Consider the following 27,227-nt stretch of genomic DNA (forward strand, 5'->3'; position numbering starts at 1 on the left):
ATCTTCATATTTGCCAATGGAAATAGGTACACTTACTTGTTCTTTAACTACTATTCCATCATCCTCTTTGATCCATTGAAGTTTGTAAGGTTTAGGATGAGGAGTAGTGGTTAAGCCAAGCTTCTCTACCATTCTAGAACTACAACAGTTGCAACAAGAGCCACTATCCACTATCATTGAACATGTCTTTTCTAAAACTTTGCATCTTGTGTGGAATAGGTTCTCTCTTTGTGACTGTTCTAATTCTACATGTTTACTTTCCAGGAGTCTCCTTACCATAAGTAAGTCACCATCACAAGGTAAAGCTTCTTCTTCTTCAGAAGTGGATGTCTCAGACTCACTATATGAAGAACCCTCACTTTCACTCTCATGCTCAAGGATGTAAGTTGACCTTCTATTGCGGCACTCAGATGCATAGTGCCCTTTTTCCCCACATCTAAAGCACTTAGTCTCCTTACTCTTATGATCTCTTGAAGGTTCTTTGACTTTTTCTTTTCCTCTCTCTCTCTCTTTCTTCATATCTTGGCTTGGTTTGACTACCCTCCCTCTTATACTCTTTCTTATGGTGAGAACTATGAGGGTAATCTTTCTTGGTGGAGCTTTTCCTCTTTAGTTGTTGCTCTACCCTCACACAAAGTTGGACTAACTCATTGAGATCATTGTAGGGTATAAGTTCAACCCTATCTCTTATGTCATAGTTAAGTCCACTTTGAAACCTAGCTATTGTTATCCTAGGTTCTTCTCTTATCCCAGCTCTCAACATGAGTAACTCCATTTTTTGTCTATATTCCTCAACACTCATGTTCCTTTGTTGGAGTTTATGGAGTTTATCCATTATCTCCCTATCATAATAGGCTGGTACATGCCTCCTCCTCAAGGCAGCTCTCATTTCATTCCAATACCTAATGGGAGGTAAGTGTCTTAGCCTATGGTCCTTGACTAAGGCTGTCCACCAAATTAAGGCATAACCTTGAAAGCTTAGAGAAGCCATGGTGACTCTCCTTTCATCATCTATTTGGTGGCACTCAAACAATTGCTCAACTTTCATTTCCCACTCTAGGTATTCTTCTACATCATCTTTTCCATGGAAGGAAGGAAGATCAATCTTAGGCTCTCTTGGATAATGCTCTCTAACTCTATGTTGTCTTCTAGGAGGCATTTGGTAGTGGTCATCATTGTGATGACTACTATTTTGCTCAATTTCACTTGGAGAAGATGATGATTCTTCTCTTCTCCTATGGGAAGACCTCTCTTTCTTTTTATCTTGATTAATCAAAAGTTGACTAATCATATCTTTGAGCTCACTAATCTCTTTATCCCTTTGTTCAAATCTTTGCTCAAATTCTTCCCTTAAAGACATTTCACTATTGGGTTTCAAACTTCCTTGCACACTTGATTGACTCATTCTTGTCAAAGGAAAAGGTTTTCACAAAGTTTTCAAAATATTTGACAAGTAATGAGTGAAAAGATTTTCACAAGCTTTCTTTGTTTTTGGTGAAAAATTTCTAAAGAGATTCTAGAAGTAAAAGATGTTTCTAAGTAGCTCCCAGGAAGAAGAGGTGAGTCACAAATGGACAAGCTTAGAAACCAAGTTCTTCCTTAGCCAGAGTTTCCTTAGAATGTTCTTTACTTTAGTTTCTAAGTAGAAATTCTTCAAATTCTTTTTAAATGTTATGAACCTACAAACCAAAGAAAGGTTTACTATATGCTATGCTATCCTAAATACCACGGAGACCTAAAAACAAAAGGATTACTCAAGACATTTAAGGAAAGCAATAAAGATGCAAGAATGTAAATGCTAGACGGCCCTAAGTGAAAGTGCAAGTGACACTTGGAGCCCTTGACACACTTTCACACTAAAGAAAACGAAATTGGACTATTACAATGTTCAATTGTGAGCTTGGAATTGCTTCAAAAGCATTTTCCCAAGTCACTTGGCACAACAACAGAAATATAAAAAAAAACTACAAGATTCCGTGATATGAGTACTCAAACAAGCTCAATTAAATGTGTAAAAATAGTGTGGACTTCAATCTTCAGCTGCTGCCAAGTGTATCTCAAAAACAGTATGCAAGTTGTTCCAATTCTGGTGGCAAATTATGCTGCTGAATGTATTCTGCAGCTGCTGGACAGCAGAGTTGCATCTACTCAAGAGCTCCTAATTGCTTTTCATTTCAGCTTTCCCCTCACTTCCTAGTATGCTACCATTATAAGTAAAGGTTTCTGCAACTGGATGCTTCACAACAGCTGTCACAGTACCTTAAATCCACTCAAACAAACCAAGCTAGATTTACCATTCTGCACCAGTTTTCCACACCAATTTCCAGCAATAATTGACAATTTTGGAAGCCAAAAATGTGGTAAACAAATGAACTAGGTATGGAAAAACAGCAAGTACACAAAAGGAACCTACCAAAGGTGCTAGAACAGATTAAGAAAGCAAAAAAAACGCAAACACAGTTCAGAAATGATTCCAAATGCAAACTGTTTGATAATTTTCAAAACTGTTTGATAAAATGCCCCAATGACTTTCAGATTTTTGAATTTTGATTTTTCAGGGCCTGTAATCTGGATTGCACAGTTCCAACAGCTTTTTTCACTTGATATTACTTCTTTGAGTCATCTATTTCATTTTTAATCATGGAACCAGCTTTTTCACAATCCAGTAATGAATTTTTTTGCATCAAAATTACCAAACAGCAGCTGGAAAAACAGAACTGCACCAAAAAAATTAACTGAATTTTGGTGGTTTGAGATCCAAAACTATATGGAAGTGTTTCAATCTTTGTTTGGACAGTTTCAACAATTTTTAATGATGAATTTGAACATGTTCAGACCTTAAAACAACTTAGAAACTGCCTATAATTCGAAATCATTGTTTCACTTCCATTTTCACTCAAAAATTGATGGTTTCAAATGCAAATTTGCATATAAGTCATGTTTTGACCAAATGAACAGTACTAGCAACTTTGAACCATCAATTAAGACTTGTTCAAGCTATAAACAGCAAAGAAACAGCAGATTTTCGAAAATCCCTACTGCTGTACCACTTATGCAGTAAATGGCACCAAAATAACCAACCAAATTCAGTTTTATGGAATCAAAGTTTGGATCAGCAAGGAAAAGACTCTAGGAAATGTGAATACACAGATCTAAGCTGGAATTAAAGATGCTTAGCATGACCAAACTCAGATTAAACTATGCAATGAAAATTGGCACGGTGATAAACCAAATTTAAATCTGAAATAACAAATGACTAGTGTCTATGCACAACCAAGCTATGCAAATTGCATTTCATTGCTTGTTATGGTTGGCTACACTCTTAGCATCATTCAACAACACTAAACAATGTTGTATCAAGCTTTAGAATCAATCAAAACCAGCTGAAAACAGATTTGATGATTTAGAACAGCAAACAAAATTCTGCATCAGATTTTAACAGAATTTTACAACCAGTTTGGCTTATTGGATGCTTCAGCCTATATTACCAAGGCTAGATCAACTCATCACTGCCTCTAATGGTAACAAACAGCTTGTATAGCACTGGTAAGCACAGAACTCAATAGAAACAATTTCAAAACAGTGACAATGTTAAAACAGCAACAGTAGTTTGCACAAGACTTTAGACAAAACAGAATTTAAAGTTCAAAGCTGGAATTGACTCAAACAAGAAATGATTCACCGTTTAAAATGAAAAATGGACATAATACACTGTAAGAACACAGAATTAAAGGCTGGAACAGAATTACAGAAGCAGAATTAAAACTGAAACAGAAATAGAAAACAGAAACAGAAACAGAAAACAGAAACAGAAAACAGAAACAGAGATGGAATTCAGCAGAATTAAATTGCAGAATGAGAAGAAATGCTTAGCTCCTTGGTGCGTGGAGAACCTAAGCTCTGGATACCACTTGATGGAGCCAAATTCCAGAGGAATCCAGTGGCCTGAAGCTCCCAGATCAGAGGTGTGGTAAGTGTGTTGGTGTGCAGCGGACTTGATGGAGTAAATGTTGATGGAGGTGTTTGAATGAAGCAAGGTAGAATGAGTGAAGCCTCTCAGCTCAGAAAGCCTTCATATAATGGAAGGAAGCTTGAGAGAAAATGAAGAAATTGCAAGCAATTTTGACTCAAGAGCAGAATGCAAGACTGGAATATATTTCTCAGCATTTGGGCATAGCTCTAAAGTAACTACAAAAGGAAGAGGTCTCCTATTTATAGGAAAATAAGAGCCTCAAATCTGAAATGAAATTCAATCCAAATGCAAATGAAAAAGGCGCCAATTTGCTTCAGCTCCAAACATGCCTCAGCAGCACACGTGAACAGCACCAATTCTGAATTCTTTTTCCAACTCAGCAGTACACGTGAAAGCTGGCCTAGCTGAGTTTTTTTGATAGCTTTGCCAGCAAGCTTCTCCCTCCAAGTCTCCCTTTTCATGTGCTCAAATGCTATGCTGGCAGCTGCTTCCTCCAATTTTATTAATCCTACAAAACAAAGAAAAAATGTGCTTTTAATTATGGGAAGAAGGATTAATGTAAATTACCTTCCATAGAAGCAAAATAGTATATGGTCCTTCTTCCTCTTGAATCCTCTTTGCCATGGCTCTAGTAAGAGGTCCAATGTGCGTCTTTAGATGGTCTTCCATCAGTCACAGTTTTAAATAAAGTGTTTGCACCGTGCTTGCTGTCTTTGTGTGGCTTTAGGTCACTTTAAATCTTCTAGCTGATATCCTGTAGTTAGATCTAGTGTTTAGGCATTCTTTGAGTCTTTATTTGAACCAGCCAACTTTGAATGTACTGTTTTATTAAATGTACAAAAGTTTTCAATGCATTTTTCGGCATTTTAAGCAACTGCTGCTGTCATATGAAGCCACTGGCTGTGTCTATGTATTCTAACCAATTGAGCAAGTCTATGTTGTCATTTGAAAGTTGTGTGCAATGTTCAAATGGTCCTTGAGAAGCCTATATGCACAATTCACCTTTAAACCATCACATTTTGCTGCATTTTAAGCTACAACTGTTGTGAATTATAAAATCTGATTGTTTCAGTGGAGTTTAAACATTTGTGCATGTGTCTTTTACCGTTTGAAAGTTGTAGTTACCGTTCATTTGGTCAATTTGACACTAGTAAGATGTGTTCATTAATCTGTTTATTGTGTGATTTAGAGGAGGTAGTGTACGGAGGTGTGATTAGGGAAAAGGCAAGAAGCAAAGAAGATTGTCCACAATTCCTGAAAGGTATGCTTAATGTTATAGTCCTAGCATTTTTGAAGTAATAAGTAGTCTTGTTTGTAGAGGACTCTCATTTATGTTAATCATCAGGTCAAAATTTCCCCCAAAGTTGTAGTAGAACAGTGAAATCAAAACTCAAGTAAGTGGTTCTAACCTTTTATTTGGATTTTTTTGCCCAAAATAATGTTGGAGTTGTGATGTTTTCTTGGATTTTAGTCAATGAGTTTGTTTTCTTTAATTTATTTATTTATCTTCTATTCTATTTTCTATATTTAGCATTTATAGATATATTTATTAATTTTTTTTCTACTATTGGCTATCATGCCTTCTGCCATATTTTTATTTTGTTTTCTTGTACATTAGAATGAGTGCTGCAAGCAGCACCATTGCTTGCTTTGGAATCCTTACTTATTACTTTGGTTCTTTAGTAAACAATACCCCAAACATTCCTTTTCCAATTTATAAATGTAGAGTAGAAGCCTAGTTTTTGAATAATGTGATATAGGAAACAATGACCTTAAAGTCCAATTTCCCATCTTACAAACTTCCTTTCCCTAACAAACAGTGACCTTACAAACTTCACCACTACCCTCTAATATCAAGATAATATCTTTAGATATTTACTGTCTTTCTACACTCCTCCATAAGAGGATGTTTACTGAGTGTCAGCTTGTTACAAGAAAATAATTCACTGCCCTGCAAAACTCCAACTCCAAAACTTCCATCTTCTCTTCTTGCCTTGCTAGGTGATTTGTAAGATGTCCATCTCCTCACTCCACTAACACTATTATTCTTTCATGATCTTTTCCCACACCATTGACACCAAAGTTCTCCTTTCTTCATTATTTGTATCAACCCATGTACCCCAACTCACTCAAACCTCACTTCCACTCCTCTCATACTTAAAACTCGTTCTTTTCTCTTCAAACAATGGAAGAGAATACTCAATACTCTCTTACCCGCACTCTTGGTCAAAGAGTATAGATAAGTGCCCCAACAATGTATACTTAATGCAAGAGGCTAAAAACAAGATATCCACAATATACATGGTTTTAAAGTGTATCCATGACACTTTTTCATACACAAACAACACCCCAAAGTATCCAACCATGTGTACTCTTTATAACAACATCACTTTTCATAAAGCATGAACATCTATACCCCATGTAATATGCCAAACCTTGTAAACTAACATGACTAAGTACTTACCTAACATTACCTTCCAAGGAGTAGTGATGGAAATTCAATTACTTGATTGTTTAGTGTTGAACTTTCAATTAATTTAGCCTTGTATTAAGTAATGGCTAATTTGTCGTTAATTGATATGTATACAGAACATGGATCAAGTTCCACCAAATCGTTCATGGATGTACGATAGGTGTTATAGAGGAAGAGGTGCGTTGAAAGAGTCATTTGTATTGGGTGTTGAAGAGTTTATAATTAAAGCTTGTGAACAAGACCGTTATCAAAGAGATGGGGGGCTTCGATGTCCATGTTCAAAGTGCGATTGTACAAAGATTTTGAACGAACGAGTTGTGAAGGTTCACCTGTATAAAAACGGTTTCAAGCCTAATTATTTCATTTGGGAGGATCACGGGGAAACCATGGAAGAAGCTGATTTAGATAATGATGTCACTTTCAGGGGTGTGGAGACAGAAGGTGAACCAAATGAACAAGTTATCACGATGGAAGACATGGTCCATGATGCTCTCATACAAAGACAACCCTTCCAAGCATCAAATTCTTCTAACATAGAAGAGGCTCCAAATGAAGAAACTCAAAGGTTTTATAACCTTTTGTTGGAGGCAAATACGCCTTTGTATGAAGGAGCATCAGACTCCAAATTATCAATGTGTGTGAGGCTTTTAGCTTGCAAGTCGAATTGGAATATTCCTAACCAATGCATAGATTTTTTTGCAAAAATGCTTTTGGATGTAACACCACACAAATGTGGTTTACCGAAAACTTACTACGATGATAAAAAAGATAGTGTCGAAGCTGGGATTACAGTCGCAGAGGATTGATTGTTGTGTGGATGGTTGCATGCTATTCTATGATAATGAATATGGTAAGATGGATGGAGCGTTAGTTGAATGCAAATTTTGTGGGAAGCCAAGGTATCAACAACACAAGACAGGAGCAAGTTCAAAAAAAAAAGTTCCCGTTAAATCCATGTTCTATTTGCCAATAATTCCAAGACTTCAAAGAATGTATGCCTCAAAAGAAACTGCAACAGAAATGACATGGCACCATCACAACAAGTCGTCAAATGGTGTTTTGCGTCATCCATGTGATGGAGAGGCGTGGAGGCACTTTGATAGAGTACATCGTGATTTTTCCATTGAGCCACGCAATGTTCGACTTGGTTTATGCTCCTATGGTTTTAATCCATATGTGCAGGCATCATCTATACCATATTCGTGTTGGCCAGTAATTGTCACGCCGTACAACCTGCCTCCAGAAATGTGCATGTCTAAACCCTACATGTTTTTGACTTGTCTCATTCCGGGGCCATTCAATCCAAAAGTACGCATTGATGTATACCTAGAGCCCTTGATAGATGACTTGAAAAAGTTGTGGAGTGGTGTCATAACATACGATATTTCAAGGCGACAAAACTTTATCATGAGGGCAATGCTAATGTGGACAATTAATGATTTTCCTGCTTATGGTATGCTGTCTGGATGGAGCACCCATGGTAAATTGGCTTGTCCACATTGCATGGAGCATTCAAAGGCTTTTAGATTATATAATGGGCGAAAAAATTCGTGGTTTGACTCCCATCGGAGGTTTTTACCAAATGACCATGCCTTTAGGAGAAATAAGAATGCTTTCAAAAAGGGGGAAATGGACATGGAAGACGCGCCACCATATTTGACGGGAACAGAAGTTTGGAATAGAGTTAATGGTTATCCTAAAGTAACTGAAAATGGTGCACCAAGAATAGATGGATACGGTGAGTGGCATAATTGGACGAAAAAAAACATCTTTTGGGATCTACCATATTGGAAGGATAATTTGTTAAGGCATAATCTTGATTTCATGCATATTGAGAAGAATTTTTTTGACAACATTTTTAATACTGTGATGAATGTTAGTGGAAAGTCAAAAGACAATGAAAAGGCCCGAATGGATTTAGGCTTGTATTGTAAACGAAAAGACTTGGAGCTCAAAACTCATACAAATGGAAAGATGTACAAGCCAAAAGCTAATTATACACTTTCAGTAGACCAATCAAAACAGGTCTGTCAGTGGTTGAAAGATCTTAGGATGCCTGACGGATATTCTTCTAACTTGTGAAGGTGTGTTGATGTGAATAGGGGAAAGGTCATTGGGATGAAAAGTCATGACTGCCATGTGTTTATGGAATGCTTACTTCCTATAGCGTTTAGTTCTTTACCGACTCATGTTCTCAATCCCATTACAGAAGTAAGTCATTTCTTTAGAGATTTATGTTGTACAACATTGAATGAGGTCGACCTTCGGAAGATGGAAGAAAACATTCCAATCATTATTTGCAAGATGGAGAGAATATTCCCCCTCATTCTTTGATTGTATGGAACATCTCCCTGTACATCTTCCATATGAGGCAAGACTTGGTGGATCGGTCCAATATAGGTGGATGTACCCATTTGAAAGGTGACAATATCTCATTCAACTGTTGAATTTAGATGCAACACATATTGAAACTAACATGCCACTTTCTTAAATTGTAGGTTCATGGGATATGCTAAACGTTCAGTTAAGAATAAAGCTAGGGTTGAAGGATCAATAGTGGCATCATATTTGCACAAAGAAACAACTCATTTTTGTTCACACTACTTCAAGAACTTTATGTTAACACCACAAAGCATGAGAAATGAAGTAGACACTGAAGTTGAAAGGACAACATTATCAGTGTTTGACGAAGGTGGTCGTCATTCCAGGAGGGAATCAACTCATTGGCTAAGTGACGAAGAATTGAGATCAGCTCATGTTCATCTCTTGATCAATTGCAATGAAGTGCAACCTTATCTTCAGTAAGGCTCCAAGTAAATTGCATTTGTCTATGGATTTTGTTTTTAAGTATTAAATTGATATTGACTGAATATTCTCATACCTATGGACAGCTCATTCTTACATACCTATCAACTTTCAGAGTCAAACAGTTCGACACATATACATGCAAATTTCCCATTGTGGTTCAGGGATCAAGTACAACTTATCAAATTCTTCGACATAAATTTGTTATTCACATATTGATTCATTTTTAATTATATTGAATAGGTTCATATATTTTTGTAGGTTCATAACGATCCTTTAAGTGTCAGAAACCAACATCTTAGAGATTTATCACTTGGTCCTTTAAGATGTGTGAAGGAATGGCATACCTACTTTGTCAATGGATATAAATTTCATACCCATGCATGGAGCCAGGGCAAGAAGACTATAAATAGTGGGGTTCATGTTAAAGGCCTTACAGAAGGGGGTGAAGATGATTTCTATGGTGTCATTAAGCACATATATGAGCTCGAGTATAATACCTCAACCATTGAAAAGAAGGTTGTATTATTTTATTGTGATTGGTTTGATCCATCAAGAATAGGGACAAGAGTGGATTCAAAGTATGGCACTGTGGATATTCGAATGGATAAAAGATATATCTTGTTTGATCCTTTTATAATTGCACATAATGTAGAACAAGTGTATTATGTACCATATCCTGCATCGCGCACCGACAAACGGGGTTGGTGTGTTGCAATAAAGACCAAACCTAGAGGTCGTATAGACTCTAATGAGGTAGATGCCATTGAGCCATACCAAGTGGAGGAAATGTCACATGTTAATGACATCATTCAAGTTGAAGAAGTTATCCGATTGCAAGATATAGAAGCCGGTCTTGAAGAAGTGGACCCCAACAATGTACCATCAGTTGAACGCAATATGGATGAAGAAACAAGTGAATCGGAAGAAGAATGCAGTGAAGAGGGACAAAGTGAAGATGAGGATGAAGATTCATTTCACAGTTCTAGCAGTGAATAGAGTTACGATGTGTTGGTGTAGCCATGGGTGATCATAAACCCATACTTGTAGAGGGGAGAAAGAAGAAGTGATGAATTCATTTATGTAATCTCAATTTCCGTGTTATTTTGATTAGGGGTGGGCAAAGCACACTATACTACATTGTATTGTAAAATTTTATAGTTAACTATAAACTAGTTTAGGAAAACTGTAATGTACTTAAAAACAGCTCAAGGTAACTGATCTGAACTATTTTTTAGTTCAGTACAATTCAGTTAACTGTTTTATTCATGAAAATCTAATCTCTTTACTGGTTTAAACATCACATGATTTTTACAAATAAATCTTTTATATTTTAATCTTCAAGAATATACATCTATATAAATCTTCTAATCCACTTAAATTTTATCAAGAACAGTATATACGTATTCAAGAACATAAATACTTGGAATGAATGTAATATATAAAACAACCTTTTCAGTGAAACAAACCGACAACATTATGAATAAAATAGATGTTGTAGTAATTAGCCAAAATCTGAAATTCGTCCATACTCCTTGTCTCGTAGTCTTATCTGCTTGGTACTCAACATCTCCCAACTTATCCTCAGCTTTCAAATCCTTCAGTGTAAAACATCGCATTCAATTAACCAAATGAATAAACATCTAAGAGTGATCTGATTTGTTAATGAGCATGCAGAATCATTTTTGAACTATTTGAATGAGCCAAAGATAAACATATAACAAAAGGGATGTGGATAATGTATAATATATATGAACCAGAAAACTGCATAATGCCTGCAGATATGTATACTTGTGTTTGGCTGTGTTTGAGAAGGTCTCGTATGTTTATACATTAGTTGGAACTGAGATCCATGTGATGATTAGTAGAATGTAATTAAGCAAGTGTGATGTTATTTGTAGTTTTTCAGCAGAGAATACTCTTTATACAGATAAGTTTCTGGGACAGCAAGTTTCTGTCATTTTTTAGTCTGATCTGTTGAATCAATGGGAAGGGAAATCTGTGAGGTATGCAAGGTGATCATTTGGGATGGAGTTTTGATTGTGTAGATTTGTTGGTTGAATAATCAGAAAAATATCAAGCTGATGTGGTACAAATGGATGAGATGATTGGACACATGGAAGAGAACCGTCTCTTTGAGATGTAAAGGCTCTTAGGGAAGAGAACCACGGTGGAAGATGTGAGTTGCAATCATAAGTAAATATCCTTTAAGCCAGGACTCGAATTTGAATTTCCAAGGTTTGGAGAAATTAAGGATTCTAATTGCTATGTTTGGAGGAAGAAGGTTTGAGAACCCATATATGAGGAATTAGCAACCTTGAGATAATTAGAACCCATATATGCCACTTACCACCCCAACAGAAACCAACAAATCCCATAGCAGAAGCACCTTTCCTTTTCAAGGCTTCAATAATAGGTTTTGCAATTTCAATACATTTTCCCTGCACATTTAATAGGTAATATCATAATAACACAAAATGTTCTTTTCTTACTTTTCCTTTCCATTCAATTGTAAAAATAAATTGACCCCACAATTTTGTTTTTTGTTCAAGAATATGGCATCAGATGGTTGTGACCCTCCTATTCCACCTTCAGCAAAATCAGATAAGGAGAAGGGCAAGAAGAAATCTTATATGGTCAAGTTGTTAAACCGTTTCAATAACTTAAATGCTTCAAGTAGTCAGCCATCTACACCTACCTCTACCTCCACTGCTAGATTTGTTCCACCACCATTACAAGTTCCTGGTTTGACACCTACTCCACCATCAATTCCACCTTCGTTGGAAGTTCCTCCTTTCACACCTAGTTCACAACAATTTGCTGCTGATCAATGGAGATCACCCTCCCCCCATGTTGGTTCTAACCCAACAACTCCCACAAATATGCCATCACCATCTCCTATAGGGGATAACCCTCCACGTTCAAGTTCAGCAGCCAATGACTTTGAAGATGTTTCCAACAATCGTCCAATCATTACACCTATTGGAGGAGGGTAAGAAAACATCAATTTAATGTTCCAAGCATATATTGTATTATTCTAATATTTGACTTATATTTTGGTATAGGTTTTATCCAACAAAAACAGCATCCAAAGCAATCACAGCCACCATCAAGCAACAGTTTGATGAGCCATGGGTGACATGGGGACAAATACCTCAGACACAAAGAGATGTTTTCTTTGAGCGTTTTAAGGTACACTTGTGTTCATTTACATTATGTACTACAGTTAATTTTAAATGTTAAGGTCCTCAATTATCTTATATATTCATCTTTTTTGTCAACAGAGAAAGGTTTCATGGAGGTCTAACCATGAAGAAAAGGTGAAAAAAAAATTTCCACACAAAAGCATCTCATAGATTATCTGAGATGTTTAAAAAAGCTCGAACAAAAGGAAAAAAACCTAATTGGATGGGGGATATTGTTTGGAATGGTCTTTTGGAGAAGTAGAACATGCCACTTTATAGACAAAAATGTGAAACGGCCAAAAAGAACAGGACATCTGACAAGGGTGGTTGTTTGCACACTGGGGGATCCATTAGCGTGCATGAGCATGCAATTCGTCTGGTACATATAAATTTATTTTTACATTTCTATACGGATAAACTTTAAAAATATTTGATGTTAACAACTTACATCTTCTTTGCTTGCAGTCACAGGAGCTTGGTCGGTCAGTGCATGTTGATGAAATATTTCAGCAGACACATATTCGAGCATCAACAGGAGAATTTGTCGATGAAAGGTCTAGGCGGACACATGTTAGTTTCTACTAACTTATTCTTTATTAGGTTATATAATTCTTAGGTATATCTATTTAACGATAATCATGTATTCATTTAACAGGAAGAGTTTGAAGCCAAATTTTCTCAAATAAGATCTGAGACAGCATCCGTTGGGGCTTCAACATGTGCTCCCCTAGACCCTGCAGATGAGGAAAGATTGAGGAACCAATGTTGGTTGGATGTTGCTGGTGGAAGGTACAAGGGACGCATATACGGCATTGGAAATGTCAGTGCTCAAGATGACTGTGTCGATAGTTACATACAACAGACACAGGCATCTTCTTCTCAGCAACCGATTGTAGAGGACATTCTTAACCTCCACACACGAGTATCAACCCATGATGACCAACTTCGACAGATGAACTCTCAATTGCAAGGCTTTATTGGTGTCATGATGCAGTATCTTCCACCTCCTGCAGCCGCAATTGCACAACAATTTCTTCAATCCCAGAATCAGCCACAAGCTAATGTTCAACCACAACAACCACAACAACCACAACAACCACAACAACCACAACAACCACAACAACCACAGCAACCAACAGATCAAGCACAAGATGATACTGTTTATGGAGATTACTAGTTATGTTTTTAGAAGTAGGACATGTATGACTCACACTTATTCCCTCAATGACTTTTTTCATGTTATTTGAACTTATTATGATTAACAATTATGTAAACTTTCTTATTATGATTAATGTGAAATGCATGTTTGTAGGTTTTAAGACTTAATTTATTTATCAAATTTGTGAATGGATATAATGTGCAGGTCTTGTGAATTGTCTGTGTGGTATGGGCAGGTTTTGTAAATTGTCTCTTTTTGGATGTTGGATGACCAGGTCTGCTATTCACGTCAAGCCGTATGTAAATTATATACGGAATATTCCGTATATAAGTTATATACATATACGGATATTCCGTATATAAATTATATACGGATATTCCGTATATAAGTTATACACGGATATTTCGTATGTAAGTTATATACGGATATTTCGTATGTAAGTTATATACGGATTATCCGTATGTAAGTTACATACGGATAATCCGTATATAACTTATATACGGATTATCCGTATGTAAGTTACATACGGATAATCCGTATATAACTTATATACGGATAATCCGTATGTAATGTTATCTACGCCCTTTTTATATACGGATTTTTGACCGTATATAATCCGTATATAACACCACTTTTTATACGGATTTTGGATGTTATATATGGATTTCGGCCGTATATAAATGCGATTTTTCTTGTAGTGTCTTAGCACCTTTTGAAGTTATGGATTTGCTCCCTTTTCCGTCGTGCATGGTGGCATGTCTAGTAGCAATTCAGAGCGTCGAGGTCGCTCGTTTTCCTCTTTCAAGTTCATCATCACACGTTCTGTCTCCTCTCAGGTAGTTATTTAGAGCATCGAGGTTGCTCTTTTCCTTTTTCAGGTGTCTTGATTGGAGAATTTTGGAATTTTTATGGTTTTTATCTCTTGTTCATCCATGGCTTCTTTTGCTGGTGTCTCTTCTGACCTCCTTTTTTTTGTCACCATTGCGTTTGACCCGTCCATATATGCTTTTTTGTCCCATGGAAAAGATGTTTTTTGTTAGTTTATTTATAGCCATGGTGGCTCTCCAACAATTACCTCTTTATCCACTAGTGGCATTCCTGAATGACGATTTGCAAGAAGAGATTTACATGAAGCAACCTCCCAAATTTGTTGCTCAGGGGGAGTCTGTTGGGTTGGTATTTCGTCTTTTATGTCGTCTTGCAAATCATTAGCAATTTGGTGTCACTCGAGTGCAAAAGTAGATATTTTCACTAAGTCTTTATGGATTATATTAGTAACACGATTTGTATGCACCAGCTTAAGAGGGAGTGTTAGATATATTATCTTTATTTTATATTTTAAAAAAATCACGATTTGTATGCACCAACTTAAGGGGGAGTGTTAGATAATTATTGAATATATTATCTTTTATTTTTATCTTTTATCTTTAGTTAGTTTGTTATTATTTGTATTTTGGGCTTAGCCCATATTTTTTCTATTATAAATAGAGGAGCCTATGTGTATATTTAACACAAGGGAGATTAATCCCATATATATAATTTTTCACTATATTCAACAATTACCTTTGTCCAATCATCTTTAATTCCTACTCGAATGATGATTTTCATCTAAGACATGATATAATAGCCATATGCTCGTGAATATGGTTGCTTGTTTCACTAAACATGATAAAGAAAATAATCACATATCCAAGTCATAAATTGACATACAAAAATTAATAACTTAAAGATCAATGAGTTCCAACCTTTAGATACAATACTTGAATTTGTTGTGCTTTACACTTACCCACAACTCTAATTAAATTTGAAACATTTAACGCATATGTTGATATTAATATAACTAAGTAGATGATATGAAAAAAATGACACTTATGTTTGTAACATGGATTTCAAGTCAAGTTTCATCTTCTTATGCAAGGAACAAAACCATACAACTGTGTATTGTCCTGGTATGATGACCAACAGTTGTCAATGAGCCATATCATGAATCACAAATAGTTAGTCGATTAATTAAGCAAACCTTCATAAAATATTATATTCAGTAACACATATCCACGAATGTGATAACTCCTCATTATACTAAAGATGAATAAATGATCATGCATGTTGCCAAAGTCCTGACGTATTTGATTAAAACAACGAAAAAAATATGTTCCCTTCACAGAGTTTGCATGTTCTTGAACATATTGCAAGAACTCAGAAACCTTCTTTTCATACTTTTTATATGATGTTCATTCATCCAGTTTCGATCCATACTATGTTCGTAACAAACTCTATCCACCTCACATTTTTAACTCTTATAAGGTTAGACTATACCCTTTCGAAAAAAATATTTTTCATAATTGTTAAGACGTATACAAAAAAGTCTAATATCATAAATTTGATAAAATTTCAGCAGTATTTCACATCGGTCTTCCAAACTCACAAAATGAATGTGATCACTCATGACCATAATCAAATATGCATATGAAGAACATTACAAAATGATCTTAACCAAAATTTTATCAAATTTATCGATAAACTTGAACGTACATGTTATTGCAAATTATCAAAAATATTTTTTCCAAATTGTGTAACTGAATAATTTGAGATTTAATACAAATGATTATAAGTTTAATCACTTGTGTTAAATCTCAAACAAAAATTAAGTTTTACTTAGTGTTTAACTATCATTTCAACTACAAATATTTTAAAAATTTAATCAAAAATAAAATGTCAAAAATAACACTAAAAAATTGTCTACCATAAAAACAATAATGATGAATACAAATATAACCAATGTCACATATAATAAACAAGAGACAAAGTACAATGAAAACTAAACATACAATTTAATCAAATCAAATTCTGAAAAAAAAAACTTGGCTAAATTATATGCAAACCGTGGTATCCAAAAAATTTTCAAAGGAAAACACCAAAATGAAATCCAACTACCAATTTATAAAAAAAAAGTGCATTAAAAACCGAGAACCAAACTAATTGTATATATTTGAGGGTGGTGTCAATGCCAAAAGTAGAGGAGTCGTCAACGAGGGAGAAAAGAGAACTCGTTGTTGCTCAAAACAATGTCCATGCATGAAAACAATCGATCAAATGAAAGAAAATTGTACCCAAAGCATCCAATGAATGTGCATTTGTGTTAAATGAAGCAAAGATTACCTTTGGTGATCACCAAAGTTGTTGCCGAACTATGTTCGAAAGCCTGAGGGAACACACAAAAGCAATAAGTGAAACAATATCCATGCACGAAAATAATCTTCAAACGATAGAAAATCATACCTAAAACATCCAATGAATGTGCATTTGTATCAAATTAAGCATAAATTACCTTTGGGAGTTGCCGAAGTTGTCATCGAACTATGCTCGCAAGCTTATGAACAGTGAGCGCGCACAAGCATAAAGCGAAATGCACACTCTCGTGCTAATATTTTAAGTAATAAAACACATTTAGACGTCGGAGACCCTGCATAACCAACGTTATACATCATTAGACGTCATACGCGCTAGTTGGCCAACGTCTAATGGGTACTCAAAATCCATTTTAACATTGTATTTTTATACTTAGTATATTGATTTGAACACATTTAGATGTCAACCCTATGACCAATCCAACATCTAAAGTGGTATATGGACAACAAAACATCTTTTGTATTTAGGATTTTAATCATTACAATATAGGTCGACGACGGTCCTCAGACCGACCGACGTCTAAAAGGCTTTACACGTTGGCTTTGGGGATTTTCAACGTCATATGCTTCAATTTTGCACAACCCTAACTTGACAACATAACAACCTAGGCTCTGTAGCTCGACAACCCAAGCTCAACAGCTCGATAACCTAAGCTCGATAGCTTGAGAGCTTGAGCTCAGCAACTCGACAGCCTGAGCTCGGTAGCTTGACAGCCTGAGCTCGGCAGCTTGACAGCTCGAGCTCAACAACTTAATAGTTTGAGCTCGGTAGCTCATTAGCTATAGCTCAACAACTACACAACTCGAGCTTTTCCAGAGTCGACATCATATTGGATGTTGGTTAGCTACCAAAGCCGCCTTCAAATTGGGTTATGATGTCGGCTTGGCGTGGTGACTGACATCTATTTCGTCATTTTAATTCAAAGTCCGAGCTTAACAGGAGTTCGACCTCCGAGTTATGAAATCAGTCTGTTGTCGTGGTTGACGTCTATTTTGTCATTTTTTTATAAAGTCTGAGATCGACAAGAGTTTGACCTCATATTGGACAATGGAAGGCTACGAAAGCCGACTTTGAACCGGGTTATGATGATAAACCGATGTGGTGGCCGACGTCTATTTCGTCATTTTTTTATAAAGCTTGAGCTTAATAGAAGTTTCGCCTCATATTAGATGATAATGGGCTACCAAAGCTGACTTCGAATTGAGTTATGACGCTGACCCGACAGGTTGACCAATGTCTATTTCGTCATTTTATTTACAATAATGTCTATTTCGTCATTTTATTTACAATAATGTCACTAATCATTTTTTTCATTTACTGTTTATTGTTTGATGTTGAACGGTAGACATTGAAAGCCCATTTCGCACTAGTGATAATTTCATTAGGTGAAATAAATTAATGTAAAAGCTTGATATACTTTATTTCTCACTCTCTTATATATTTTATCAAGTTGTTCTTTTAACAATCTTACTTTTTTCTTTTTAAAAAATTACAAAAGATTTTTGAATTTCACATTTATAGTATTGATTTTACTAAAACAAATTATTCTATCCACAATTTTTTTAAGTTTATTAACTGATCAAACCTTTTTTAATTGATGCAACATTGTTGATAAAAGATAAATTGTAACTGTAAAAATTTATTATAAATATTAAATAAATATTTTGAATAAATATATGCAAGTAATGTGTATAAATGTTTACTTACTTATTGATTAGATGAGTATAGACTAGAGTGACTAGAGTGACAGGATGATTGATCATGAAATAGTTGAACATAGGAAGAAGAACCATCACCTGACTAGTAAGATAAACCTTAACATGTATTAGGAAGCAATGTCCTCAATCTTGTAAGGAGTCTACAAAAATTGAAAAGAGAAATTGTACTTAGTATAAGGATAATGATACTTTGACAACATTTTTTTGACAATATTTTAACATCATCTACGTATCATTCTGTGATTGGTTCAAAATTATTTCACAATCAATAATAATAATCATAAACACCAACATCGACCAATCACAGAATGACACGTAGATGGTGTTAAAATGTTATCAATAAAATGTTGTCAAAATATCATAATTCTTATTATAATACTATAATGATAACTTTGAAAGTAAGAATAATTTGATAAAGTACCTGTTTTAGGATCTAATGTCTTGCTTATTAGACTGACTGTATTTGCAAGGGGATGTTACCTTTGCGTCTATACACGACACCACTTGTCTCAAATAATATATCTTTTATTTGTACAATAAATTAAATATAAAAGAGTTTGCAAATTTATTCATAAAAGTATATATTTTTTATTAAGTTGAAAGCCAAGTCCGGCAACAACGTCTTCAATAGTTGAAGGTTAATAGACGAGAAAGAGATTTAATGCGTTCCCATTACTAAAAATGCAAAAGTATGATGCAACCTCCAATGCAACAAAACTTATTTTGTATATACAATTAATAATAACATACCAATAAGACAATTAGAAAAAAACAAATATAAAAATCTTAAAAACTAAACACTAAACATTTAAATTATAACGCTATCTTTGAATATAATAATTGTGTTAATTTTAATATATATTTTAAAGCCAAGAAAAAGTTTACAACTTATTATATATATAACACAGTTAAGTCTGGCATAACTTCTATCAGTCAATTAATCACGACTTTGGGGATAATTTTTTTAACTTTTGTCCATTTACATAATCTCCCGAAAAAATTGCGCAACTTTTGCACAACATAATCATGCGACAACAATGAATACTTTAGTTACTTAAAAAATGTAAGATTTGTCGTTATTTTGTCAACAGAGGAAGTGAGAGGAGAATATACTAGGGTACAAAAGTAATAATGGTTGGAGTTGAACCCTATTTTGGTAAGACAAGAGATAGTTTATTCCCACCAACCAATGAAAACCCACCACTCCCTTCATTATCCCAGTCAGCACACCAAGTCACCAACAATCACACAAAGCTATTCCTTCTTCTTCTTCTTCCTCTTCTCCTCTCATAACACATTCATTCCACTTCAATTTCAATCCCACAGACACTTCTTCAGAAACCAAAATCTTCACAAAACAAAAATGACCAAACCCCAATTAACTAACTAACTAACCTTTCATTTCCCATGGCCTCAATCTCAGGCATTTGCTCATCCTCCCCAACTCTCAACCACCAAAACCACTCCACCCCAAAACGACGTCGCACCCCTCTCCCCTCATTCCCCTCCCGCCCCAAACCCTTCCCCCATCGCTCCCTCGCGCGTGAGGCTCCCGCGCAACTCTCCTCGATAACAAAACCGCACCACGCGGGACTTGAGAAGGACTCACGCGCCCTATGGCACCGTTACGTGGAGTGGCTTTACCAGCACAAGGAGCTCGGCCTCTACCTGGACGTCAGCCGGGTCGGGTTCACCGACGAGTTCGTCCGCGAAATGGAGCCCGGCTTCCAGGCGGCGCTCCGTGCCATGGAGGACCTCGAGAAGGGCGCCATCGCGAACCCTGATGAGGGACGCATGGTTGGCCACTACTGGCTCAGGGACTCCTCGCGGGCGCCCACCGCGTTCCTCAAAACGCAGATTGATAACACGCTCGACGCCATTTGCAGCTTCGCGAACGACGTCGTCAGCGGTAAGGTTAGTTCGATGTCGCGGTTTGTAGTTAGCTGCGTTTCGACTTTATTGCATCTAGTGTGGTTGGTTAGAGATTGCGGTTTGGTGGTTTGCGTCTTGGCAGATTAAGCCGCCGTCGTCGCCGGAGGGGAGGTTTACGCAGATACTTTCGGTTGGGATCGGAGGCTCCGCACTTGGACCGCAGTTTGTGGCGGAGGCGCTGGCTCCGGATAATCCTCCACTCAAGGTAATACGATCCGAGCACTTAAAGGAATGATTCATGCTTCGAAACCTCCATTATAATTGGAGTTTTTAGAGGTTAACATTAAAAATGTACTGGGCTTGGAAACTTCAATTTTGTTTGCAAAATGTACCCCTAATATTTGAAAGTTTATATATAAAATGGTAAAAGAGTAAATAATGTTTGCCGTGACGCTATAAAGAGTTTTAACATTGTCATCTAGTAATAGCCTCGCATGTTCGATAAGTTTGTTAAGTTTTACTATTTACTACTACAATGATTACATTAAAAGTCATACCAATGATGAATTTCCATTGGTTGACAATGCATATAAATTAAACTTATATATGTTTCCACTTATAGAAAATGGAAAACATTCTATCAAATCAAACAATCTCTCAAGCTTTGTTCTTTGTGGAATGTGAACGAGGCATTCTCAAACACATTGTTATGGGGTAAAATTGATGCTTTGGACTTTTGACAGATAAGATTTATTGACAACACGGATCCTGCTGGAATTGATCATCAAATTGCACAACTTGGGCCTGAACTAGCTTCGACACTTGTACTAGTAATTTCGAAGGTGTGCATGGAGATTATACTCTTTTTGTTTGAATATGGTGTTAGTGGGATTTATTATTGTTTGTCGCTGAATTATGAATTTTGATTTATCTTCAGAGTGGTGGTACCCCAGAGACTAGAAATGGCTTGCTAGAAGTGCAGAAAGCTTTCCGTGAAGCTGGATTGAATTTCCCAAAACAGGTTTAATCTCAGGTTTTAATTTTCATAAGAAATTCCTTCCAAATTATTTTTGAATGACGATGTGTTAAATATTAAGATATTATTTTAGGTCATTTCTATGGCTTCTATTTTCACAGATTTTCTTGCCTTGTCTACGTATAACTGAGCCTCTTCAACTATTTAAGAGTTTTTTTCCACGCTCTGATGAATGAGTGAGGTTAATAGTGTATTTGGATATCAGTAGACACATGTTCCAATCCAACAAGTGCAAATGGAAAGGCTTGTCTCTTGGTGGATTGAAGTGAACAGATTAACGTATGTGCAAACGTAATTCCAACATGCACTAAGTCTTCGAATTATGGAAAATCTCTTTCTATATTAACTTAATATAATATTGATTTTGAGTATTTATCTGTCACAATTTTAGTTATTAGCAATGTGTTTTTCTGTTGGCATTAATATGAATTTCTCAATGACATTGGCCCTACTTTTGTACATCTGTTGTCAGTTTGTGACCTAAAGAATCATCTTCATCTGCTGTTGCATGGTGTATTATGCAGGGTGTTGCTATAACACAAGAAAATTCTTTGTTGGATAACACTGCAAGAATCGAGGGCTGGTTAGCTAGATTTCCCATGTTTGACTGGGTGGGAGGTAGAACATCAGAGATGTCTGCGGTTGGCCTGCTTCCAGCAGCCCTTCAGGTAATTTGCCCTAAACAATAACAACTCATTGCTATTTTACTTTGACGTTTTATATTAAACTGTAACGGGTCTTGATTCAGAGCATTGACATCAGAGAAATGCTTGCTGGTGCGGCATTAATGGATGAGGCAAATAGAAGTACTGTGGTATGATCGTGTTTCTGGACATTCTATCCAATTTTTTAACATTTTAAGATTACTTAGTGTCGTGCTTATTTAGACGAACGTTTTTCCTGTATAACAATGCACCACCTAGTCCTGCATTTACTTAATGACTTACTGTATCTATGTTAGAGTACTATTGATGCTCCATGGGCCAAATACATGAGTGGTACTAATCTGTTATGAAATTTGTTGGTCAACTTAATGTATTTTATCAAGTTGTTAAGGAAACAGTTGGGTTTTTGGTTGGTTATAAATGCAACTATTGCTGTTGCATGAGTTTTTTAGTTTTTGATGTACATTGTAATTCTTTCTTTTTCTGCATACATTCTTCAAGTATTTTCTAGAACTGGTTAGTTTTACAATATGGTTAATTTTCCTAGATAAAAAAACCATAAATTAGAAAATTGCCGACATACCCCTAGAATCAGTAATAGAATGAAACAATAGCTTGGTAAAGTTTGCAGCGCTAAACAGTAATCACCTATGGAGGTGCATTTAGTGTCAAAATCCATGCTATAGCTAAAATACTGAGGTTTGGATCTTCTAGCTTATGATTACTTGACACAGATGTGTTGTGTGAATGTTTGCCAAAGTAATGCTCTTTTTTATCATTATGGTGAAAAACTCAATACTATCAGCTTGTTTTAGAATAAGCATGTTTTATTTCATCCTATGACATGCTTTTTTGGCCATGCAAACTATCGATTTCTCCTCTTGATGTTAGAATGTTCAACAATATGTGAAGGAAGAAAAATTGAGAACATTCATGCTGGTATGTAGGAATAGGAAAGATTTTTTAGTGAAAAATTAGAATTAGATAAGCTGGTTATAACTCTAGATAACAATTTTTTGAATGCCCTTGCCTTCTTTTAAGCATAGTGTGATTAAGTGTGGTAACTGGTGTGGCATTAGTTATGTAGTTTTCTTTTACAATTCAGTTTCCAACTTTCTTTCTACTTTACCATTTTGGCTGTTCAATTTTTGACTCTCACCTCAATCATATAAGGAACTCTTACCATTTGACGCTTCTATGCAGATAAGGAATAATCCTGCAGCTTTGCTGGCTTTATGTTGGTATTGGGCTACAGATGGTGTAGGATCAAAAGTATGCATCAAATAGTTTTAGTTTGTGAATGATTAGGCCACTGTCTTCTCTTCTGTTTCATGTCACTATTGCTTATTATGATTCTATCCTCCTTTTTATTACTCAGGATATGGTTATCCTTCCATATAAGGACAGCTTGTTATTATTTAGTCGATACTTGCAACAATTGGTCATGGAATCTCTTGGCAAGGAGTTTGACTTGGATGGTAATCGGGTATGTGAATGTGACGTGTCTAAAAATTCTTACTGCCATTATTTTGATACTTTTGTCGTTTTTTAGGGAAAATAATAGATTTTTCTTTATTCAGTTTACAGCTGCCAATATCTAATAAGAACTAGACAGTATCTTATTATCTGTAGTTTTGTAAATTGTAATCACGTAGGAAGCACACATTTCACTTATAGATGGAGCTCTCTTGCTTTTATCATACCTGGGATATATCAGCTTGGTTGACGTGCTGCTGATAAACTCAGTTTGTGACGATGCTTAATCTTAAAACACTTAAAATTTTCATGAATTAATGCCTTCATAATTTTATCCCACAGGTTAACCAAGGAATTAGTGTCTATGGAAATAAAGGAAGCACGGATCAGCATGCGTGAGTTTTTATTCTAGTTTAAAGTTTGTTGGGCATAAGTTTTGGTTTAAATTGTTTAATAAATTTCACCCGAAACAGCTATATTCAGCAACTGAGGGAAGGTGTGCACAATTTTTTTGTGACATTCATTGAGGTGCTACGCGATAGACCACCTGGTCATGATTGGGAGCTTGAACCAGGTGTCACATGTGGTGACTACCTGTTTGGTATGCTACAGGTCTGACCTATTAATCAATCATATTTTCTGATTGCATTTGGTGGTGATTCTACTTAAATATTAATGTGGTTAGTTGTTATGTGTGCATAGTGCTAAAATGAGAAGTTTCTTCAGGGAACAAGGTCAGCCCTGTATGCCAATAACCGTGAATCCCTCACAGTCACGGTGCAAGAAGTGAACCCCAGATCAGTTGGTGCCCTAATAGCCCTTTATGAACGGGCTGTTGGAATATATGCCTCGATTGTTAACATAAACGCGTATCACCAACCTGGTAAGCTGTACACATTTGACATCTAGTCTGTTTTAGGATTTTCTGGATCTCAGTAAAATATTGAAAATCATCCTTGCGTTCTCACCTGATCCCGGTTGGTTTGGAAGTTTGACTGATGCAAATTAAATTGTTTTATTCTTTTAGTGACTAAATTAGTGTCATCATTATCATTTAACTGCCGCTGATAATTAGGTGTGGAAGCTGGTAAGAAAGCTGCAGGAGAAGTATTAGCACTTCAGAAGCGGGTATTGGCAGTGCTAAATGAAGCTAGGTACGTTGTAGTATGCTTGTAAATAGCAGACTTCTCTGTGTGAGCAAGAGATATTTAAAAATATGATATATGCATGTACCGATCCTCCTGAATGTATGAGTTCACAAGAACTTATAAGCTCTGGGTGAGTATTTTTTTTATCGAGGGTAGCTGTGGAACTATGATGTATCCTGATGCTCAGCATTGGTTCCTATCATTTTGTTTACGTATGATGCAATTGACTTGTTGTAAGAATGTAGAAGCTTTGAATCTCTTGGTATAATAATCTTTTGTAATTTTTGTTATTAATCCAATGTTGTGCGTGCTATATATACGCACACCATTAAAGATAATAGAAGAGGATCAATATTTGGATTTCATACTAAGCTTTTGTACATAGCATCAATATTCTTTACCATGCAATTGCCCAGTTAAATCCATCACTGATTGGTGTTTATCTACTTTTGCCTTCAGCTGCAAGGAACCTGTCGAACCATTAACACTTGAAGAAGTTGCTGACCGTTGCCATGCCCCAGAAGATGTATATACTGCTGCCCCACCGCTTCCTTATATTAATTTTCTTAAACTTTCATTAAGAACCGTGAGTCTGATAAATTTTGTAACATTTTACTTTCTGCAGATTGAAATGATTTACAAGATTATTGCTCATATGGCTGCCAACGACAGAGCACTAATTGCTGAAGGTAATTGTGGTTCTCCACGGAGCATTAAGGTTTTTCTTGGGGAGTGTAATCTTGATGAACTGTACGCATGAGTTAGACTAACGAAATCCTCATTCATAACGATGTGTGTGAATACCCATCAAAAAGCAATAAATTGTTTTGGTTGTTGGATCTCTCCATCTGCAATGAAGATAATTTTTTTTTTCAATTTATTTAGACAAACTTTTGGAAGGCTGGTTGAGTTTAGGTGATCTATTTGAGTCATATTTAATTTAGTGGTTGAATGTATCCTAGTACGAAATGGAGGATCTAGATATTAATTTACAATTAAGCAAGCTGGTCTTTATAGAACTGGTGACCTTTTACCAGAATTTGTCCATAAAAGCATCATGACGAGCCTTTCTAGATACAATATTGTGTGGTAGAACAAGATTAGTAGATTAAGCACAAGCATTACATCGAAAAAGCACCACGTCAGTCAGGTAATGCAATACATCGTAATGTGTGATGCTACCTTAATTCCGTTCCTTTACATGTGTTGCTGACTTAGTCACAACTGTTTGCTTCTGAGTGCTAATCCTGACAAAGGAATTCCCACTTCTAACTTTAAAATAGTTCTTTAACACCATTAAATATAACTTAAAAAATGGGGTAAGATCAGACCATTTATTTTACAATCAATAATATCACATCATGAGCCATACAATTTACAAGTTTGATAGATATTGTACCTAACAAAGCCAATGAGGAGGACAATTGAACGTAAAATGTTTCTATCAGGCAATAAACATAACAATTAGGTCGAATCAAGCCTTTTTCAATCAAATTGTCTAATTATTTGGTCCCTCATTTTTTTATTCTCAATTATAAGTCACCTCAGACTAACCTTTCACACGCAGCTGTCAGTAGAATTTGAAACACTCATGTTGCTTGGCTGTCCAAACGCGTTCACATTGATACACTTTAACGTAAAACGTCTCTCTTGTCTTGCACCTTATTTTGTGCTGAATGGAGGCTCAGGTGTTCCACACCAGCACCATGCCTATAACATGACCCATCTTTCTCTAACACAATAACTTCCTCTGCTTCATTCCTCCATTATTGCCTAAAAATCATAACGGATTTATTTAATTTAATTCTTGTAGTATGTAGGTATATACTAATTGAGGTGTCATTGAAATTAAAAAGTTTGGTGTATGCATCTATAATTCACTATGCAGCAGAAGGTAACAACCAAACCAAGTACCAAGACGCCCATGTCAAAATGATAGTGCAATGATTGAATATTTGAAATGGAAAAATGGAAAATGTCAATATATCATAAAAAGCTTATCGTTATGTTATATTGACATTCAAAAAATTTCAAATTAAAGTCAGAGCTAACACCCTTCATGATTCTAGCCGTCAACTTGAAGCATATTCCATGTGGCTGTCACAACAAATTTCTCAGAACCATATAACCAAATTTCCCTTCAATACCATTGCCACTTCTAACCAACCAACTTGCACCTGTAGCTGATTTGTGAGTAACTTAGTAGCCAATATCATATGTAAACACAAACAAAGAAATATATTAGGTTAATTGTGGGACCACCACCATGTGCTTATACCACTTGTGGGCCCCTTTTGCTCTTTTTTCTTATTTTTCTTTATTTTCCCTTCTCACAACAAAAATTTTTATTGTTAAAGACAAAAGACCATAAAGTGTCCCCACCACTCCAACGTTCGATTTTTGATTTCATCCAACCTTTATTGTTTGTTTGAATTAAATATTTATAAAAAACTAATTAATTGCTCCATTCCTTCCACTCGTCATTGGTCAAGTCTCCTATTACCAAACTACTGTCCTTTATATTCTCA

The 27,227-nt window shown here is 35.8% G+C and overlaps 2 protein-coding genes and 1 pseudogene across 2 annotated transcripts; all 3 read left to right on the plus strand.

The window, feature by feature from the left end:
- Window positions 1-6,565: 6,565 nt before the first annotated feature.
- Window positions 6,566-10,250, plus strand: LOC148193599 (uncharacterized; annotated as a pseudogene).
- A 1,556-nt stretch (window positions 10,251-11,806) lies between these two features.
- On the plus strand, window positions 11,807-12,247 carry LOC148193600 (uncharacterized). The gene has a single exon (XM_088098441.1). It carries the CDS (start codon window positions 11,807-11,809, stop codon window positions 12,245-12,247), a length of 441 nt encoding a protein of 146 aa, XP_087954567.1.
- Window positions 12,248-19,759: 7,512 nt separating this feature from the next.
- Window positions 19,760-25,718, plus strand: LOC148193601 (glucose-6-phosphate isomerase 1, chloroplastic-like). Its single transcript, XM_088098946.1, has 14 exons — window positions 19,760-20,416; window positions 20,517-20,639; window positions 21,118-21,216; window positions 21,312-21,395; window positions 21,935-22,078; window positions 22,159-22,224; window positions 23,279-23,347; window positions 23,454-23,561; window positions 23,894-23,946; window positions 24,025-24,163; window positions 24,278-24,434; window positions 24,627-24,705; window positions 25,159-25,225; window positions 25,325-25,718. The coding sequence occupies exons 1-14, from the start codon at window positions 19,910-19,912 to the stop codon at window positions 25,457-25,459; spliced, it is 1,830 nt and encodes a 609-aa protein (XP_087955072.1). The 5' UTR covers window positions 19,760-19,909; the 3' UTR covers window positions 25,460-25,718.
- Window positions 25,719-27,227: the final 1,509 nt, after the last annotated feature.

Source organism: Vigna umbellata, chromosome 9 (assembly GCF_029865625.1).
Source record: "Vigna umbellata cultivar VRB3 chromosome 9, Vumbellata_1.0, whole genome shotgun sequence".
Taxonomy (NCBI): domain Eukaryota; kingdom Viridiplantae; phylum Streptophyta; class Magnoliopsida; order Fabales; family Fabaceae; genus Vigna; species Vigna umbellata.